The sequence below is a fragment of the Schistocerca cancellata genome, chromosome 4 (genome assembly GCF_023864275.1).
Source record: "Schistocerca cancellata isolate TAMUIC-IGC-003103 chromosome 4, iqSchCanc2.1, whole genome shotgun sequence".
NCBI lineage: Eukaryota > Metazoa > Arthropoda > Insecta > Orthoptera > Acrididae > Schistocerca > Schistocerca cancellata.
Genome location: NC_064629.1, coordinates 686,510,215 through 686,531,879, shown reverse-complemented (window position 1 = coordinate 686,531,879; position 21,665 = coordinate 686,510,215). Strand labels below are relative to the sequence as shown.

At 40.7% G+C, this 21,665-nt stretch overlaps 1 protein-coding gene across 2 annotated transcripts in view; it reads left to right on the top strand.

The window, feature by feature from the left end:
- LOC126183536 (sodium-coupled monocarboxylate transporter 1-like) overlaps positions 1 to 21,665 on the top strand; it is a 249,887-nt gene that overhangs the window by 156,134 nt on the left and 72,088 nt on the right. For both annotated transcript variants that reach the window (XM_049925607.1, XM_049925606.1), the window contains exons 3-5: positions 2,781 to 2,940; positions 3,106 to 3,171; positions 14,440 to 14,491. In XM_049925607.1, coding sequence (XP_049781564.1) covers positions 2,781 to 2,940; positions 3,106 to 3,171; positions 14,440 to 14,491 — 278 coding nt within the window. The remainder of the gene's footprint in view (positions 1 to 2,780; positions 2,941 to 3,105; positions 3,172 to 14,439; positions 14,492 to 21,665) is intronic.

Here is a 21,665-nt window from a genome sequence, read left to right as displayed (position 1 = left end):
CAAATGTTTTAGTTCTCTTTTGTTGGTGTTGTCTGTAAGGAAGTTTACATTAAAATCACCCAGAAAGACTAAATAGCCTTTGAATATATTTTTAACAAAACTGATTCAAGCTGTTTCAAGGAAACACAAATTTTCCCTGCAGGGGCTCTCTGCAGGGGCCCTATATATTGTCACTACTATAATTGACACATTATCAGCAAAAATTTCAGATCCACAGTCTTCAAAATGAAAATCTTCACAATACCTACTTAAGTGATTTATGAGCTATGCCCACTTTGAGCTATATTGCAGCACTACCTTCCTCTCTATTTTCTCTACAGAAACCACCAGCTAGGACATAACCCTCCAACTGAGGCATCAGCAAGGTAGACTTTACATGGTGTTCTGTGAAACACAGTAAATGCACTTGGGCTAGGGAGTAATTTTCATTTATATTGAGAGCCTTAAGCTCCACTTTATCTCTATGTCTCCTAATATTTTGGTGGAATATACATAATTTATCATTCATAACATATTTTAAGTTACAGTGTTTGGGGGTTAAATAAATGTCTCTCAAAACATAAGGACATGTACTTGATTGACTGACAGGCTCCCTTTTATAGGCTATGTTTGTGCACACATTACTTACAAACTGACCAGAGTCTTGCCATGTTTCTTGTTGCACTGATCCCATAAAAAATTGTCACTTAGACTATCAGCTCTTCCATCCCTTTTGCTTTTAATTAGTGATAGTGTTGGACAGGCTGCTGGTGATGAGTTGGTTACTACTTTTCAGTGGCTGGTTTTGTTTAATTCCACACTTTCATGTTGCTTCTTGCACATAGAAAAATCCTGTTGATTATAATGTAGGATGATAGGGTTCACTACAAAGTTCCACTACCTGGTCACTAACATGAACCTTTCATTTGTGTTGCAACAGCTTTCAATGGAACTGAACAGAGAGTATGGAGACTTTATATATTAGTGAAAAGTATATTGGTTAGGTCAAGGACATGTGTGAAACAATTTTTTTTTATTTAAAACTCACTATTGTTGACTTTATTAAGGAAAAATGAGTGCAGCAACAAAAATTAGAATATCTGGAATGGATTGCAGACACTGTATTTTAGCCTGACTTGAGGGCACACTGCCCACAGTAGAACATTGCATGATGAGAAACAACTTCTTTCTGACCTTTTGCAGATGCATTTAAAAAGAAAATCTTATTATAGAGGGAACACATTCTGACAAACATAGTTCAGTTCTCTAACCTCAGTGCCATTAAAGGAAAGGTAGGTTTTGAGAAATCATTATGGGCATGAAAGAATTACAATGATATTTTCCTAAATGTTTTGGGGACACTGTCAGTCTTACATCTATTTTCGGGCTGTTTTTGAGACTGTTTGCCATTTCAGTTGAAAGCACTCTTGTGCATGTGCAGATGTAACTGATTGACTTGCAACTTGAGTGTGAAAATCTGTGAAATTGCTTTCATCTGTCCATGTGTAGACAGTTTGTATTAGATAAAAATTATGTTACATTTCCAACACACCAAAGGGAATTAAATAATATGGAAAATTTACTTTTTTTATGCTGTATATTGCTGACAAATGTGAAACTTATTATCAAGTCATATGCAGTGTGACTGCACTGCCATTTAAATGCAGTATGTTTGTGGTATCCACCCCCCTCTCCCCTCCAAGTGCAAACAGAATGGTGTGGCGGTGGTGGAAATCTATAGCAAGGCTCAGCATGATTCATGAGCTGAAATCTTGGCTACCTCTGCTGCAGGAAACGAAAAAAAACAACAAATGTTTTCTCTTTGATCAATTACAATTAAATAATGGAGCACATGAGACAGCAAATGTGAATCCTAATCATTTCTGATGTCTGTTAATTATACAGAAACATTATAATCATATGTCAGTGATTTCTTGCTGACATGCAGCTACCCATATATTTTTAAGAAATGCTGATTACAATTTACTGATACTAATTTCTGACTCCAGAGGTTTGATTCTGTGCTATGAACATCACAATATATTTCTACGGTACAGCTGTGTCACATTAATGACATTCTGGAAAACAGTGCCACTACTGCATAATGGCATATGCAGCTGCAGCAAGACTAGCATGTTGCTATTTAGAATAATCTTTGGAATTTCTAAAGTGGAATGTGTTGTATGTCTGCTTGCTACATTCCTTGGATGAGTGATCAAATCCTTAACAATATTTTTTTCTCTTTCACACTCATCAACTATTTATTGCATTGAAGTTTGTGTGATTAATATAAAATTATCAATATTTTGCAAGATATGTAATGATCAGCATGATTTCCAACTGCAGGAGATATGCCAGTTTTATGACCAAAGAAAGTGGCTGAATTGTTAAATATGAACATCAGGATAAAAAGCACTAGTATTAACAAAATTTACTTTCTCTCATTTCTGTGTAAGAATCTCATTGTATCATAGTTCCTTATGCTGAAAAATAAGTTTTTTAAAAATGGATTCAATTGTGTCAAAGCTGTAGATAACATCAGAATACAATTCTTTACATTCAGATTCAACATGCAAAGATTGTATATTTCTAATAAGATACAGTTTCTATTACAGCAATGAATGAATAATAGCTTGGCCTCCTCCCTCACAGAAGTGTAACTCCAATTGTCAGAAGCTCTTTTCCCAAGTGTTTTTTCATTGAAATTCTTTCTTGTACATAAAACATGTTATTTTGACTACTCATTTGTCTAATAGATATGCTATGTGCTACTAGTCATTTTCTTTCTTTTCTTTCTACAGCTTTCTGTCCTCAATAACATTAATGGGGCAACCAGCAGAAGTGTACCTTTTTGGCCCACAGCTGTGGTTGTTTGGAATTGCCATGCTACTCAGTATTCCAGCAGTCTGCTACATTTTTATTCCATTTTACCACAGAATTAAATGTACATCAGCTTATGAGGTAAGCACAAAAGGACAGTAATATCTCATATTCATTTCATACACAAAACATAAGTTTACATATTAGCTTTAAGTAATACCATAAAGTAAACTTTCATGAATAAGGTGGATTTATTAAACTTTCCAGCATCTTTATATTTTTTATGTAATTGCATTACTTTTGCAGTACTTTGGGACAAGATTCCACAAAAATGTGCAGCTCCTTGCATCTGTTCTCTTCACAGCTCAGATGGTAAGCCAGTAGCAGAAATAACTGCATCACCATTTCTCATTCTTTTGTAATATTATTTGTTGTAGTAATTTTACCATCTTCTTTGTTTGTTTAGACAATATACTTTGGAAGAAATAAAAATTCATCTCTGGTGTGAAGTGAAAGAAATGCATTTTCAGATATGTGAAGTAAATTTTTATCATAATATACTCTTTATTGTTTGTAGTCACAAGCAATTTCTGTAATTCTGAGTGTTATGGCCATAATACACTGCAAAAAATTCATAATGTTTTCAACTTTTTGAAATTTACAGATTTATACAAAGCTTCTCTATTGGGTGTAGTGTAACCATTTAATGTGAGGTACTGTGCAAAACTGTTACAGGCATGTGACACTGCAACTCCTGTTCTAGGAGTTGCTGACAATGATGAGGGGTTCCCTAAGGCTAAAGAAAGAATGAGCAACTAAAACAGTGGAAAGAGGGGAATGAGTTGTGTTGCAACAGATAAACCAGTTAAGAAAGTGGGTGATCATTCAAGACAGCAGAAAAACAAACAGGAAAAGAACACTAAAATCAACAAGATAAGTCAGTATTCGCAAGAATCTGACTTGCCTGGAATACAGGAACACAAAATGTGTGGGCCTTTAGATTACTCAGACAATGAAGATATTAAAGGTCAAAATCAGAACAATGAAGAATCTTTTATGCCAACTGTTCTAAAAAGTTACATTTCACTAGGTTTCACTTGCATGATCCCACTTCACTATATTGGTAAAGTGGCCATGAATAAGGTTGGTTATGGTGATAAAGAAGTAACATTTGTCCACAGGGAAGCCAAAGATCCAAATATATTTGCACACTGTTAATTAGCTGATACAACATATGTGTCAGAAGAAAGTGTAGTAATGATTTTAACAAAAGTTGTTTGCATGGGGAAAACCAAAATACAGCATGAGTTCCTTAAATTTGATGTCAACCTACAAAGTTCTAATTTTCATTTAATATTGTGGAAAGACCTGAAATTACTGTCAAAGAGTCTAAATATTAATTTTGTCTTAACTTTAGCTTGTGTTTTGAAGTAATTGAATAATACAAGTAATGCTAACGTGCATATAGTTTCTCATGCTTTTTACACTGTTACTCAGTAGGAACTAATCACTGTACTCTCTGCTTTGTACTGGGGCACACTGTAACAGTTTACTTTCATACTTAATATTCTCAATAAATACACCAATTTCAAATGTGTTCTCAGTCCGTGATCTTTAAATGTATATTAAGGGATCCTTAAAGAAAAATACATGAAGAAAAACATCTTCAAAAATATGTTTTCAAAATTTAACAAAATAACTGTTTGTTACACTTTGCATCCCCTTTCCCTAGATCAAACTAAAAGCTTATTTTAATAACCTGGTGAATTATACTTTTCTGCATTTAAATGTTTTGTTAAATTTGTTGATAACACCTGATATTACAATAAATTTTAGTAAATACGTAGACCATCTCATAATATTTAAACTATCTCCACACAATTTAATATCAGTAAATACATTTAGAACAGGGGCAGCAAAGAATTCACTTTATGAACCCCAACAGTAATGTCATAGTGCTTCGGCTTGCTGTGCATGTCCCCACTGCCATGCCACGCTGTCTGACTGCTTGGAGGAGGAAGAGGGGGAAACTGCAAATGCACAACATTTAAGTGGCGCTGCAGTTACACTGCATGTTACTGGGTTTTATATTCACATTTCTCAACAATTTAGATAAGGGACAAAACAAATTTTCAGTATTATTTAACATTTTTGGAACATTTAAGTTATAAAATAGCTTTCATCTGGTACAAACTGTTGGGCTACGGACTGATGCAAGCAGTTTCACAAATTTTTGCACTCAAACTGCCATGCAGTTGTGACTTATGTAGTTTCCACTATTGGAAAAAGATCTTTTATACACATATATCAATCAAAATATTGTAGCACTTTAGCAACCTCGTGACGGAGATGTGCAAACTCTACCTGAGGAATGCAATGTAGACATCCTGGACAGTTTTGACATAAAAGGATTTGTCATTAAAATGGGAATTACTTTCCAGGTCAATCAGTTACATCTGCACATGTACAGGGACATGTTCAACTGAAACAGCAAATGGTCTCAGAAAAATATGTAAGATTGACAATGTACTCAAAAATTTTAGGAATGTATCCTTGAAATTCTTTCAAGGCCATACTGAATTCTTCAGATCTCATGTGTTTGTTAATAGCAGTTAGGTTAGGGAACTGGAATGTGTTTGTCAGGAGGTGTCCCTTCTCTAACATGATTTCCTTTTTAAATGCATCCATACCAAATTAAAAATTAGTTGCATCTTGAAATTTATTACTGTGGGCAGTGTGCACTTAAGTCCACTTAAAATGTGAGATCTGCAATCTGTTACAGATGTTCCATTTTTCAGTCCTACAATTCTTTTTCCTTCATAAATTGAACAACAGTGAGTTTTAAATAGAAAATTGTTCCACATATGCTCCTTAAGTGAACCAATGCACTTTGCAGTAATATACAAAGTCTCCATACTCTTTGTTCTGTTCCATCAAAATCTGTTGCAATGGAATAATTCATGTGACTTCAGAACTTTTACTATTCATATGACCAGTTTCTTTTCATGCTGCATACCTGCAAAATAGGTACAAAGTGTTGCTTGAAGTACAGAACTTTTTCATTGTGAAGTAAATCTATAAATTCTTTCTATAATATCATTTCACAGCACATTTGCAGTATCTGTCATTTACTTGACTGCATACTACACATTGAGAATTCTCATCCGTCTCTTCTGTAATTCCCATTCATTTTTAAAGGCTTGTAATGATAGATTGCAAGACTGCCTAATTTTGTGCAAACAGCCTTTGGACCTGTCAATATCCTTCACACCACAAACAAATAGTGAAGGATAAATAGTGATTCTGCTGAGCTGAAGAGAGTTGTGCTGAACAAAAGATGTTACATAGCAATACTAAATGAAATGTGCTCTAATTGGGTACTGTTATAACCTTTGATCACCAATAATTGCATGGATATTCAAACACACTCACTTAGAAACAATAGCTGGTTACATGATAACAACTCGGTATCTCTTATTCGACTGCTGTGCCGTGACATGCGGCCAGCACCGTTCGTAGCTAGGTGGCGCTCCCGCACTCAGCTGAGTTGCGGAGCGCCTCTATCGCCATTTGCGCATACTGTTGTGGCTGCACTGTTAAATGTCATGGCACTGTCACAACACTTTTACCCCTTGAAAAAAAAACACTCACTTCCTTGGAGACATGGACAGTGCGGAGACATCCATGGCCTCTTGTGAGGCCCCGAGAAGATCCCGCAGAGAGACACGAGAGTATGGTCGAAAATGTCCAGGACGGAAGCTTGTGCGTGGAATATGCCTCCTGGATGAGATGACAGGTGAAAACTCCAGAGCAGCATCCATAGGTGTCATGGACCTGGGGCTGTGCACCAGCGAGATGGGTCCCGGAGAAGGCGGCGTTGCGACTGGGGCCGGTTCCAGCGTACTCGGAAATGGTAGCGACGGCGGCTGCATCAACACGTACGATAGATCGGCAGCAGCGACAGGACTGGCTCCTCGGGCTGGTGGAGGCAAAGGAAGGAGCGGTGACACCAGCATGGCCACCACTCGTGGGCGCATCTGGTCGTAATGGCGAACAACCATGCCATCGTCCGTACGTATTTCACAAAGCCGGCGGGCGTGAAGAGCCTTGACCACCCCTGGAATCCATTTAGGATGAGATCCATACCCTCGTGCCCACATGTCGGTGCCCACCGAGTATTTTCCCGCACTAGGGGACACAGCGCAAGGCCTGACAGGGTAAAGCAGGTGCAGCAGAGTGTACGGTTGGCGGCCATGCAAGAGTTCAGCAGGGCTGCGATCACCCAGAGGCGTGAAGCAATAAGAACTCAGAAATTGCAGCAGAGCGTCATCTGTGGAAAAATCACTAAGGAATTTTTTCATCTGGCTTTTGAAAGTACAGACAAGGTGCTCGACCTCCCCATTCAATTGCGGATGGAAGGGCGGTGCTGTAACATGATGAATCCCTTGTCCAGTACAAAAATCACAAAAGGCCTGCGAAGAGAACTGAGGGCCATTGTCCGTGACGATCGTGGATGGAAGACCTTCTAGCGCAAAGATTTTGGACAAAGCCAGCGTCGTCGCTGCAGTGGTGGGCAACGGACATCGAACAACAAATGGAAACTTCGAGAAGGCGTCAATCAACAGTAGCCAATAAGTACCGAGGAAGGGACCGGCAAAGTCAGCATGCACCCGTTCCCATGGCTGCGCCAGATCAGGCCACGGAGAGGGCATTGTACGAGGTGCAGCCAGTTGTTGAGCACACTGACCACACGCAGCGACCATGTGGGCGATGTCCGAATCAATACCGGGCCAATAAACGAGCCTGCGGGCCAGGGACTTAGTCTGAGAAATACCCCAATGGCCTTCATGCAACAGTTTGAGAACATCTTTGCGAAGAGAGGCTGGCACCACGACCCGTGGAGATGTGCCATCCGTGGCCAGAAGAACAACACCATCACGAACAGACAGACGAAGGCACAAGGCATGGTAGTTGCGAAGGGGATCCGATGCCCGGCCCTTGGTCCTGTCCGGCCAACCCCGTTGAACAAAACCGATCACCTGACGCAGGACCGGGTCCCGCGCAGTAGCCAACGCGACCTGCAAACCTGTAAGTGGAAAACCCTCAACCACACGGCATTCTTCCTCATCAATGTGGAAACAGAGTAGTTCATCACGATCGAAAACCGGGTCAGGGCCCATCAGCAATCGCGACAATGCATCAGCGTTGGCGTGCTGGGCCGTGGGGTGATAGTGAATCTCATAGTGAAAACAAGACAAGTATAAGGCCCAACGTTGCAGGTGGTGAGCTGCCTTATCCGGAAACGACGCCGATGGGCTGAACAGAGAGACCAGCAGCTTGTGGTCGGTGATGAGGTGAAACTTAGAACCATACAAAAAAACGCTGAACTTTTTTAGAGCATAAATGATAGCGAGCGCCTCCTTTTCGATTTGAGAGTAACGCCGTTGCGCATCGTTGAGGGTCTTGGAAGTGTAGACGATGGGTCGTTCCGACCCATCCTCATACCGATGGGTGAGAACAGCCCCTAGGCCATACTGTGACACGTCAGTCGCCAGAACCAAGTGCTGACCCAGACGGAATGTGGCAAGACAAGGTGCCAACTGCAAATGAGCCTTCAGGTGGACAAAAGTCTGCTCACACTCGTCAGACCAACAGAAAGGGACATTTTTTCGTAACATCTGATGCAGAGGATGAGCCACCGCCTCCGCAGATGGAATGAATTTGTGATAATAAGCAATCTTGCCTAGAAACACCTGAAGTTCTTTGACTGTAGACGGCCGGGGTAGAGTGTTAATGGCCACAACGTGCTGACGTAGAGGACATATACCCTCACAGGACAAGTGGAAACCAAGATACACAATGGAGGGTTGGAAGAACTGTGACTTGTCCAGATTGCACCTCAACCCAGCCGAATGCAAAACCCGAAACAGTGAACGCAAATTGCGAAGGTGCTCCTCAGTGGAGGCCCCCATGACAACAATGTCATCCAGATAGTTTATGCAGCCTGGAACGGAAGCCGTGAGCTGTTCCAAAACCCGCTGAAAAATGGCCAGCGCATTAGCGACGCCAAATGGTAACCGCTGGTACTGATACAACCCACAAAGAGTGTTGATGACGAGAAATTCCTTGGAAGAAGCATCCAATGGCAACTGATGGTACGCCTCCGATAAGTCAAGTTTGGAAAAGAACTGGCCCCCAGCAAGCTTGGTAAATAACTCCTCAGGACGGGGAAGAGGATAAGTGTCAATGAGGCTCTGAGCATTGACAGTGGCTTTAAAATCACCACACAATCGCAGACTCCTGTTTGGTTTAGAAACCACCATGATTGCCGATGCCCATTCGCTGGAGGTAACAGGAAGGAGAATCCCTGAAGCTGTTAACCTGTCTATCTCAGCCTTGACAGGGGCACACAACGCTACCGGAATAGGGCGTGCCCGGAAAAACTTAAAGTGAGCTGTAGGTTTAAGAGTAATGTGGGCTGCAAAATCCTTGGCACGACCCAGACCAACAGAGAACACAGACGAAAATTCAGAACACAATCCATCCAGCTGTTGATACGGAATATCCTCACAGATGAGTTGCACATCATCATCAACGGAGAACCTGAACAACTGGAAAGCATCATAACCGAACAGGTTTTCAGTGCCCGCATGATCCACCACATAAAACGTGAGGGGCCTAACAACAGACTTGTAGGCAGTGGAAGCATCAAACTGGCCAATGATAGGAATTTTCTGTTTATTATAAGTTCTCAGATTTCACGTAACTAGAGACAAGGGAGGGGAGCCCAACTCCAAATACGTGCGAGAATTAATGAGAATTACTGCAGAGCCAGTGTCCACTTGCATGCGAATGGCTTTATCCAGAACACAAACAGTAACAAACAACTTATTTGTTTGAGAAAGCACACAGTTAACATCCATGTCCAATGCCTCGTCCTCGTCGACAGGAACTTTAGGGGACTGACACACAGAAGCAATGTGGCCTTATTTCCTACATGAATTACACGTGGCCCAATGTTTTGGACATGCGGCCCTGTCATACTGTACGAAACAATGTGGACAAGAAGGAAGAGCGGAACAAACCTGCTTCTGTGGTTGCTGTTGTCGTTGCGAGCGTTGCGGCCCAACGCGACGTTGTTTACATGAGTGAACCGCCGCCACATCTTCGTTCTCCTGTGAAACAGGCAAATTGTCCATGTTGAAAGTTGACTGTACAGCGCCTACATCACAACACGCGTCTATTTGCGTGCCAGCAGCATGAGACCCTTCAAAGGATTGAGCGATGCTTAAAACTTCCAACAATGACGGGTTTGGCAGTTGTAGGGCACATTGCCGAACTTCTTTATCAGGAGCAAGCCGTAGAATAGCATCCCTAACCATTGAATCAGCATAAAACTCATGATGAGTGTCCATGACAAACTGACATTTCCTACTCAGACTGTGTAGTTCCGCCGTCCAAGCCCGGTAAGATTGATGGGGCTGTTTACGACACCGGTAGAACGCCACGTGGGCGGCAACGACATGGGTGTTTTTTCGGTAATAGTTAGACAATAAGTCACACATTTCTTGGAAGGACAGAGAGGCAGGTTCCTGCAGAGGGGCTAACTGAGATTGCAGCTGATAGATCCATGGGGAAATCCAAGATAGAAATAACGACTTACACATAGGAGTGTTGACAACGCCGAAAGCCAAGAAGTGTTGCCGCAAATGCTTCTCATAATCCTCCCAGTCTTCAGCAGCCTCATCATAAGGAGGGAATGGAGGTGGAGAAGAGGAAGACAGACGATGAGTAAGCGACGTCGACAATGCCTGAATAGCAGCTGTCAACTGTGTTTGTTGTTCAATGAGCACTTGCACAAGCTGTTCCATGTCTGCCCCGTCACGAATACACAAATCCACAACGCAGTGAAAATATCCCATCATCGTAGCCAAAAAGTGTTATAACCTTTAATCACCAATAATTGCGTGGATATTCAAACACACTCACTTAGAAACAATAGCTGGTTACATGATAACAACTCAGTATCTCTTATTCGACTGCCGTGCCGTGACATGTGGCCGGCGCCGTTCGTAGCTAGGTGGCGTTCCCGCACTCAGCCAAGTTGCGGAGCTCCTCTATCACTGTTTGCGTGTACTGTCATGGTGGCACTGTTAAATGTCGTGGAACTGTTACAACAGGTACTTCCCCCTGATGAGGTAGGCCAATACATGACCAACATGCAGCCCACACACTTGGTTCACATATTTTCTTACTAACTGGACTCTGATGTGCAGTGCAGATACCATTCCACAAAATCTCATCAATTTTTCATCCTAATTTTATGTATGTCTGATGGGCAACAGATTACTACTTACAGATTCACAGAAAGAAAAAGTACTGGGTGTTCAGAATTATAGTTTCTGTTCCAAAACTCTGCAGAAAGAGAACCACTGCTCAGAATGACATCAAAGTTTAACAGCTTATTGTTAAAGCAGGGAGAAACATCATGGAAAAAATAAAAAATAAAAGAAAAATATTAACAGCAATTTGATGAATAGATGGTGCTGTAAGCTTCAGAATATGCACACCAGCAGATGTGTGGCACATGGCTGTTTCTCATTTTGTGTCCAAGGTGCCTAACATGGCTGTCTCCATGAAGGATCATTTACTGTTGTTAAAGCTCTTTTACAAGAATGGAGACTGTGCCAGTAGACCTGCATAAGTTCTTTACACTCAAGGGTATGAAAAAAGGCCTTATTCTGATGTCTGCTAAGGGTTGGGAGAAAAGATGACAAAAATTGAAACAACAGATTTTTTTGAAGTGCAGTATGGCAAAGGGAGGAAAATGTAGAAAATGTGGAACATCATTGCAGAAGGGGGTCAAGAGATGGTGTGCAAATATGCAGTGCATGGAAATAGCCTGAATGTGGGACAGGCCTGTGAGCACAGTGTATAAAATCCTACTAAACATTCTCCATTGCTATCCATACAGAAGCATCCATGCTTAGGGTTTGCTTCCTGTTGATCTGTTAGCAAGACAAATGTTCACTCTGGAATTTCTTTCTCATATGGATGTGCACAATGAATGGCCATGGAACATCATATGGATGAAGCCATTTCCATCTCCAAGGACATTTCAATATGCAGAATCACAAAATATGGGCTATGGAAAATCCATTCGCATGCCAACTGGTACCACTTCATTCTGCTAAGGTGACTGTGTGATGTAGGTTGATGGCATCATTTATCATAGGGCCAAATTTTATTGAGTAGAGAAGTACTGCTCAGAGGAGTGAAGCCGACGTAGAGGACGTAGGTGGAGCCATCGATGAAAGGATTATAGATACGTCCGTACCCGTGTTGACCAAAAAATTGAGTTTCAAAGAAATGTCTGCTACAGACAATCAGCCATTGGTAAAAATGGGGGAATGTATGGAGTGCAGCAGAGTGTGACGCCTGTCTGATCCCCCTCAGGGTTCAGCATTTACTTTGCCCTGCAGAAGGCGTCTGGATGCTGGCAAGGCAACCCCCACTTCTGTGCTGTGTCGCTGTTGGCCTTGTGATACCAGCAGTATGGGTGAGCCAGATGTGGCAGAGGTGAAGACTTAGCAAGAGGGGGAAGCTTGTCTTCATTGATTGCTTCAGGTAGGTATACTGGCACATACGGGATGTGCGCAATTTGGGAATGTTTGGAGAGCGGGGAGTGTGAGTGCAGGCCACCAGGCATTGTGGAGGCCAGAGCGGTGGAGTGAGCCTTGCCCCTACCAGCAAATGGGTGAATCTCCAGTGCAGGTGTACCAACCTGTGGCAGAGAACATGGAGGTTGGTGATGTCACAGGAGAGAGTAAATCGACTCGAGGTAACCGGTGTATCTGCAGATCGTTGGGTAGCTTAGCAGACCACACCACCCAGACCAGTATATCCGACATAGTTTGCTTGTTGGCCAGCAACCATAGGCAGCATGAGAGTTGCAATTGTGTCCGGTCCCCAAGGTGTTCTTTGTATAAAATTTTTAGGATGAGTCTTCCTGGGGGGAACAGGTGTGGCACTCGATAATCGTTTTCTTGGGGAAGTCATACTTTAGAGCCGGTGGCATAGAGAGGAGCAGGTTACAGATCAGGTCCCAGTGGTCATGAAGGTGTGTCATGAGTCACAGGAACCTGGAGTTGTCATCAGAAATGTAGTGTATCTCAAAAATGTGCTCTACCAAAATGTCTTCTGACAGCGGCGCTAACTTTGGTAGGTGTCCAGGGAGAGGAGACAGAGGAGAGTTAGGAACCTCTGGCAACAAAGAATTGTCTTTGTGAGCAGTGAAATCCCATTCCAGCCAGGAAATGGTAGCACAGCAGTCCGGCATGGCAGGTGTAGGTGATCCTGTGGAGAAAATGGGTGTAACAGTGGAAGGGGGTATAGGTCCAAAACCACGTATATCACAATTGCCACATGTGTGATCACTGTGCATGCCTGTTGCACTGTGGAAGGACATCACGGCAGGCATGGTCAGTACCATGGAACGAACAGGCAGAAGGGCAGCAGGAGCCAGAGTTCTCGAAACTGATATGCCTGCCAAGGGTGGCAGGCTGTGGAAACAGCAAGTGGGTTTATGGCAGGAACCGGAACCCTCTGTGTGGGCAGGGGTGGTAGTGGGGGGCAGATTGTGAACATGTGTGACATGAATTAAAGTCCACAACACATGGCGGTGGCAAAGTTCATTGTGCGGTGATATACATCACGGGATGGGGGTCAGGTTATGTGTCCATCAGTTGCAAAACACTAGCAGCAGGTGCTGGCATGTAAACTGAACTTGCACTATTATGGTCAACCACCTGTGAAAAAGTTCTGGGGATCACCCATGGTGCACTATTAGTGAGGATATGTCTTTGGCTAGTATTCATGAGCGTTGTAACAGGTGTGGAGGATGGCTGATTGATACATGTTACATGTTGTGGTAATGGCATCGTTGTACATAGCACCATAGTAATGATCGCAGGAGCATGCTGTCAATGAATGTTCAGCTATGGAGGCAACCTAACCTGTGCATTCAGATAATGTTCCCAAGAAACACTGTTCTGAATATTGTGTGAGTTGAACTGCACACGGTGATGAACACAATCCAGCAATAAAAATCCTGAGTCCATTGTTCTGGCCGGAGGTGTAGCAAACAGCCATTGTGATGAGATGAACATCTTTTGTGATGTGGATGTAGTACATGGACTGTAGTCAGCAGGAGAAAATCCAGTCACGGGAGACGTGATGAATACATCTGCATAGTTGGTTTGAGTTTCCATGTCCATGAGGAAAGAGTTGTGCGGAGAAGTCATCTACATGTGTATATTTAACCACTCACATAAACAAACTGAATCATCTCAAACTTTTCATTCAAAGAACTCATGAGTGGAGAGAGAGTCCTCATTTGTGGGTCAATGTTTATATTGACGCCACAATTTATTATGGTTAAGAAGGTTAAGAGAAAGTCTAACTCAGCTGCAAATTCTATGTGAAATCTGACAGGGTTTCCATCAAGATCTACAGCTTTGTTCAATATTTCTGTTTTGTAATAATATTTTATCACCTGTGTTTAACTAACTAATTTTTATATGTGTAATGAAGTATGTAATTCAATAGAGTATGTTACTGTATTTATCATTTTCTTTTCAGGTACTATATTTAGCACTAGTACTTTATGCACCTGCTGTTGCTCTCTATCAAGGTAAGGAAATAATTCTCCACCATAAAATAATACCTCATATACTAACAAAAGATATTGTATGTCAGATCTCTTCATGTCAGATGGAAACAGATCTTTGAACTAACTAAACATATTGTAAAACTATAATGTAATTGAATAGATAAAAGATTTATTCACCAAACAGTGTCAGTGACACATACAGAAGTGAAGTAAATTTGCAATAGTCAGTGTTTCCTTCTGATCCCATCCAGTAACTCTCCCCTGACCTGGAGTTCTGGGTAACTTTTCCAAACTCTCCTCATTTCCTAAACCTCACCAGTCCTTTCCTTCATCCCTTTTCCTTCCCCTTCAACTCTCTTGCCAGAAGAAGGAGCCAAATGCTCTGAGAACTTGTAAATGTTCTTAACTTTTATATGTATGTGTTCTCCTGCTGCCGCTTGCTGAGTAAGTTTTTCAACTGTCCTGTTACATTATAGTGTTCGGAATTCAGAATTGATTTCTTTTTTGGTATAAACATACTGCAAGCAATCTCTTCAACTCTGTAACTTTCCACTTTTATTAAAGGCTTATGATACTTTTTTATTTAAATTACAAGAAATAAGAATGGAGAAAGATGGAGCAAGTTGGCTGTCAACACATAATGTGTCTCAACAGATGCTCAGCATATACAGGGTGAAGTATTTGCAGTGGTAATATATTTACAGACAGGATTATAGTCACAGGCTTCCTTTAGGCTTTTGCTGCTCAAGAAGCATGTTTGGTTCATAGACTGATAACCAGTGGTTATGTAACTCAGACAATTTTCACCTTCACTAAGATAGCTGTGTGGTTATATTCAGTATGAACCACAAGCCACATCATTGTCTAGGTTGTTTTGAGTGTTGTAAAACATGAACTGGTCAGGATGCTTTAGATCATATATTCTTCATACAGACACAATAAACAAAGGCTAAACTCCATTAGGATGAATAACAACACATCCACAAAGAAAAGTATGAACTTACTGTTTGTCATGAAGAATCAAAACAATTGGCTAACAGTATTTCATGAAGATCTAAAGGAAATTTGGCGTAATTGAAGAAATCTTTCAATGTAGGACAAAATTTTGAATCATAATTACAGTCACACATTTTCTAAGGAGTTCCTTTGACAAACTATTTGATGGACAGTAGAACAACAGAAGAAACACAACAAACAGATGAAGAAATAGTGTTGGAGGCTGAAACACACCCCCTTATGGGGTACAACAAATAATAAAACATTTTACTGTACATACTTAATGTTTTATACATAGCGATACCTCAGGATGTTTAACATGCCAGAAAAAAATACACTATTCATATTTATGAAGGAGCTGATAAGCTTTTGTTCCTTCATATTTTATGCATACTTAGGAAGAGAGTTATTGCAGATTAACTACTGCATGCAGTGAGTTTTGTCAAAATTTAATGACAATGAAGTGGTTAGAAATAACTTTTTTATGCTCATGGGAATTTTCATTAGATCTTCCAAAAGTTATTCTTGATTTTGTACTATTTATCATAATGCTCATCTATTACAGCCACTCCTTCATTTTGTAATGTTTATCCACTAATGGATGTTTGAAATCACATTTTCCATAACTTCTTGGTTACTTGCAGTGTAATTGAATATCAGTCTAACATTTTGCAGCCAAGATCTCCTCTTTTTCATAATGCCTTACTGCCTTCAACTTTGGCTTTAATGATCAGCTTATTATTATTATTATTATTATTATTATTATTATTATTATTATTTATATTCTGGACACATCTCATTCTCTGCTATCATGCTTAAGGATTTTGTCATTTGTCATTCTCACCATCCACATACTCTATGGTATATCCATGTCTCAAAAGCTTCTACTTTATTGATGGTGTTTACCTTTAGCGTGTAATCTTCTAAACAATAAAAAATAATAATTAAACATATCAACTTATGAACTTTAAATGTAATTCCAAGTAAAAAACCTCAAAAAATCTAAGTCCTTTTTTTTTAATTTTAAGAATGCTTGTTAAGCATGTTCAGTGCAGCATTTTCCTTTGCTGTCAAATGACCAATTTTCAGAAGGCCATTTGTAAGATATTCAAATTTGTAAGTCTTTCTATGAGCATTGCTTTAAACATTGTGCTAGAGTCTTGAAATAAGTTCATATTCATTGAGATAATCATAAATTTTGACTTTTTATACTTATATTTAGGCCTATAGATAAACATGTTACTGATCATCGTTAATATTCATGTTATCAAACTTGCATGTAAAGACTGGTCTCATGTTAGATATTCTAGAGCAGCATTTACAGAGCTTGGCAAATCCATCTTATCAATAACGGATGTAACATTCTTTTTAGAGAATTTTGCTAGACTACAGACGTCTGTTACCGGCATATCATTTATTCAGAAAGCAATCTGCTCCTCTTCATCTATGGTCCTACCTGTTTCTTTTTTCATTATATTCCATAATGTCTTCATATTATTGCCTGATGTGGCTGTCTTCTTCTGATAGTGCAGCTAATTTCATAATGGGAATAATTTCTTTTGTATCCTACAGTATAGCTTGTAATAAACTGCAGTATATATATATTAAACCTGTTTCTTACAGACAGATACAGTTCCTTCAGTTTTCTTTTAGTCCTAAAATATATCTTTATTCCTCAATATTTTTAACCTTAGTTTAGATTTGGTTGCTCTTGGGAGAAAATAATTGCCATATTTGCTTAGGTCTATATTAACAAATGCACTTTATTTCTATCCATGCTGTGAGCATTTTAAACATCTTTGTAGTTGATGTCTTTGAGCAGTTTCCTAAAAATTCAATTTTTGTCTATTAACCACCCTCTTGGATTTTGATTTAGTAGATTTTGCATCCTGATAAATATGAATACTTAAAACTGGGAAATGCGCATCATCAGATGAAAGGAAGTGGACTATGGTTTTATTCATTATATGTGTCTACAAAAAAGGGATTAATGGCTGTTTTTGAACAGTTAGCTACATTGACTGGAATCCTTATGATGGGAATTATGCTTTTCATCCTGTCTGCTAAATCTCCCTTGACCGGAGTTCTGGGCAACTTTTCTATATTCTACCCCTTTTCCTAAATCTCACCAGCCCTTTTCCATCACCCCTCTTCCTTCCCATTCCACCCTTCTGTCAGAAGAAGAAGCCTCTTTTCCTGAAAGTTTGCAAACTTTAATATCTTTTACATGTGTGTTCTCCTGCCACCACTTGGTGAGTAGATTTTTCCAAGCCAGTTACATTATATTTTCAAAAATTGATACAGAGTTTGTTTGTCAGTTGCCTTAGCCAGCAAGTTCTCCAAGTCTCTCACCCATTGAAATGATTTAGTCATTGGTTGCTCAGAGACTGGCACACAGCAACTCACTAGCCATTATGACTGATAAACTCTGCCATAGAGTTGAAGCAGCATGGAATGACGTGCCCGTATTTGTCACCCAAGCTCAGTTCAACAAAGTGCGCAACCAGGTTACAGCTCTTGATCCTTCCAAATGTGGCACCTTTGTGTATTAAATTGTACATGCAGTATATTTATTTATTTATTATTTTTATTTGGTGCTGTGACATCTTCTGTAGATACAGGAAAAGTGAAAATATAATTCAAATATAAACATTACAAATTTTCCACACAAGGACAATACAGAAATTAATCATGATTTCACTTTTACTACATGTATGAATTTACTACATGTATGCATGATATCCCACGAGTGATTCCTACAGACAGTACAGTTAGACTATAAATATATATACATATACATCCATAAAGACAATACAGAACTTAATGGTAATTACAACAATGAATCTTAGTAATGTTTACTTCATATACAGGATGGTCCATCTGAAGTTTCGGATGAGATTATCTAAAAAACTATACATTGGGTAAAAATAGTGGGTAAGACAAGTTCGTAAACTCGAAGAGGGACATCAAATGATGCCACATGTGACCCCCAGCCCCCACCCCCTTGGGTGGGGCGGGGGGAGGGGGGGGGGCAACTTTTAAATCTTAAATGGAAACCCCCATCTTTTATTGCAGATTCGGATTCTCCATAAAAAAGGAATCAAGTTTTGTCTGAAATGTTTTTTTAAACCATTGACAGGTGGCACTGAAATTGAGAAAAATTAAAATTGGGGAAGAACTCCAATTTATTTAGAATGATCCGAGAAGGACGCATCAAATCAATACAAAATATGTGCCAATTCTTTCATTACGCCAAATTAAGGCATTTTCTTACAAAATGTATCCTACCCACCACAGTTTTTGATGGAGGGAGGCAGAATGATATTAAAATCCCATTAGTGAACTCTTCACAATTGCATTACTCACCCGACTGTGGCACTACCATGGCCAAACTGCGAACTGTGGCTCAGCTGGGATGGGATCAGACATCACTTCACTTTCAGAGTGTGAACAGTAAACATCAACTGACGAAAGTAAATTATTCTTTAGCGAAACATGGCTCACTATTCTTTTTTCTTTAGCGAAACATGGCTCACTATCCTCCTACAGAGATTGTTGATATGCTGTTAATTTTAGGTGAATGCCATAACAATTACACTGCAGCTGCGCAATTGTATGCAGATTGTTTCCCAAACAGACAACACCCAAGCTAAAACATTATTTGAAATTGCACTCAATGAGCTCAAAATGGATGCATGCACCATCCACCTCGTCATCACAAATACAATGAAAATGACACTCGTACCCTTAATGTTCTCATCTGTGTTCAACTAGATCCTGAAATTAGTAGTCATGCATTTCAGAGACAAACTGGAATACCAAAATCAACTGTTTTGAGGATTTTGAAGGCACACAAATATCATGAGTATCATATCACACTGACACAGACATTAACACTGAAAGATATGTAAATACGTGTGTATTTCTGCCAATGGGCCTTGGAAATGATAAGAGGTGATAATGTTTTTTTTTAGATACATTAAGTTCACCAATGAAGCAACATTCAAAAACAATGGCGAATTAAATCATCATGATTGTCATTATTGGTCCCCTGTCAATCCACACTGGCACAGACCCGTTGACAAATCAACACAAATGGTTGTTAATGGTCTGGTGTGGAATTTTAAATGGTTACTTGATAGGTCTGTATTTTTCTCACCAAAATGTTACAGGGTGCACATGAGATGCAGTTCCTTACATATTTTTCTACATCACTGCAATGTGTTTTCCACCAAAATCGTTCAACTACACATCTACCAGTTGTCCATTTTCCTCTGTGACCTGATAATACGTGGTTGTACACCCAGTAGAATACTTCCGGTTTCAGTGCTGCAGGAACTACAATACGAGGTCTGCATTTTGTAGATCTGCATAGCAAGCCTTCTTGTATTTCAAACTGAGATTGTGTTTGAAAAAACTGACATTCACTGTCAGCTGCTTGTGCCTTCATCCAATCTATCTGGCTTCCATCTACTACTTGCAAAGCTGCAATCTTTCTGGTTAGAACATCAGCATTTAAGTGTTTGACTCTTGACTTATGAATTATCTCATAATCAAACTCACTCAATTTTAATGCCCATCTTGCAAATCAGCTTGATGGATCTTTGAGTCCTAATAACCATTTTAAAGATGTGTGGTCTGTAACTACTTTGAATTTATGACTGTACAAGTAGCAACAAAAATAATAGATTCTGTATACAACTGCTAATATTTCTTTTTCAGTTGTTGAATAATTGATTTCAGCCTTATTCAATTGGCTAGAGGTATATGCCACCAGATGTTCTTTTCCATCAACATTCTGACTTAAGATACAGCCCAAAGCATCCTTGACTGCATCACATGCAAGTATGAACTCCTGTTCAAAGTCAGGGAATATTAACACATCATTTGATACTAATATCTCCTTGAGTTTCTCAAACACTTCTTGGCATTGTGATGTCCACTGCAAACTAGCACCTTTTTTTAGCAACTTAGTTAATGGTCATGCAATTTCACCAATTTGGAATAATAATTGTGTAACCCAATGAATAACTGTAATTGTTTTGTAGTTTGTGGTGTTTTAACGTAATGTACAGTGGAAGCAAACTGAGGATCTGCCCTCACTCTGTCTTGACTGATAATACACTCCTGGAAATTGAAATAAGAACACCGTGAATTCATTGTCCCAGGAAGGGGAAACTTTATTGACACATTCCTGGGGTCAGATACATCACATAATCACACTGACAGATCCACAGGCACATAGACACAGGCAACAGAGCATGCACAATGTCGGCACTAGTACAGTGTATATCCACCTTTCGCAGCAATGCAGGCTGCTATTCTCCCATGGAGACGATCGTAGAGATGCTGGATGTAGTCCTGTGGAACGGCTTGCCATGCCATTTCCACCTGGCTCCTCAGTTGGACCAGCGTTCGTGCTGGACGTGCAGACCGCGTGAGACGACGCTTCATCCAGTCCCAAACATGCTCAATGGGGGACAGATCCGGAGATCTTGCTGGCCAGGGTAGTTGACTTACACCTTCTAGAGCACGTTGGGTGGCACGGGATACATGCGGATGTGCATTGTCCTGTTGGAACAGCAAGTTCCCTTGCCGGTCTAGGAATGGTAGAACGATGGGTTCGATGACGGTTTGGATGTACCGTGTACTATTCAGTGTCCCCTCGATGATCACCAGTGGTGTACGGCCAGTGTAGGAGATCGCTCCCCACACCATGATGCCGGGTGTTGGCCCTGTGTGCCTCGGTCGTATGCAGTCCTGATTGTGGCGCTCACCTGCACGGCGCCAAACACGCCTACGACCATCATTGGCACCAAGGCAGAAGCGACTCTCATCGCTGAAGACGACACGTCTCCATTCGTCCCTCCATTCACGCCTGTCGCGACACCACTGGAGGCGGGCTGCACGATGTTGGGGCGTGAGCGGAAGACGGCCTAACGGTGTGCGGGACCGTAGCCCAGCTTCATGGAGACGGTTGCGAATGGTCCTCGCCGATACCCCAGGAGCAACAGTGTCCCTAATTTGCTGGGAAGTGGCGGTGCGGTCCCCTACGGCACTGCGTAGGATCCTACGGTCTTGGTGTGCATCCGTGCGTCGATGCGGTCCGGTCCCAGGTCGACGGGCACGTGCACCTTCCACCGACCACTGGCGACAACATCGATGTACTGTGGAGACCTCACGCCCCACATGTTGAGCA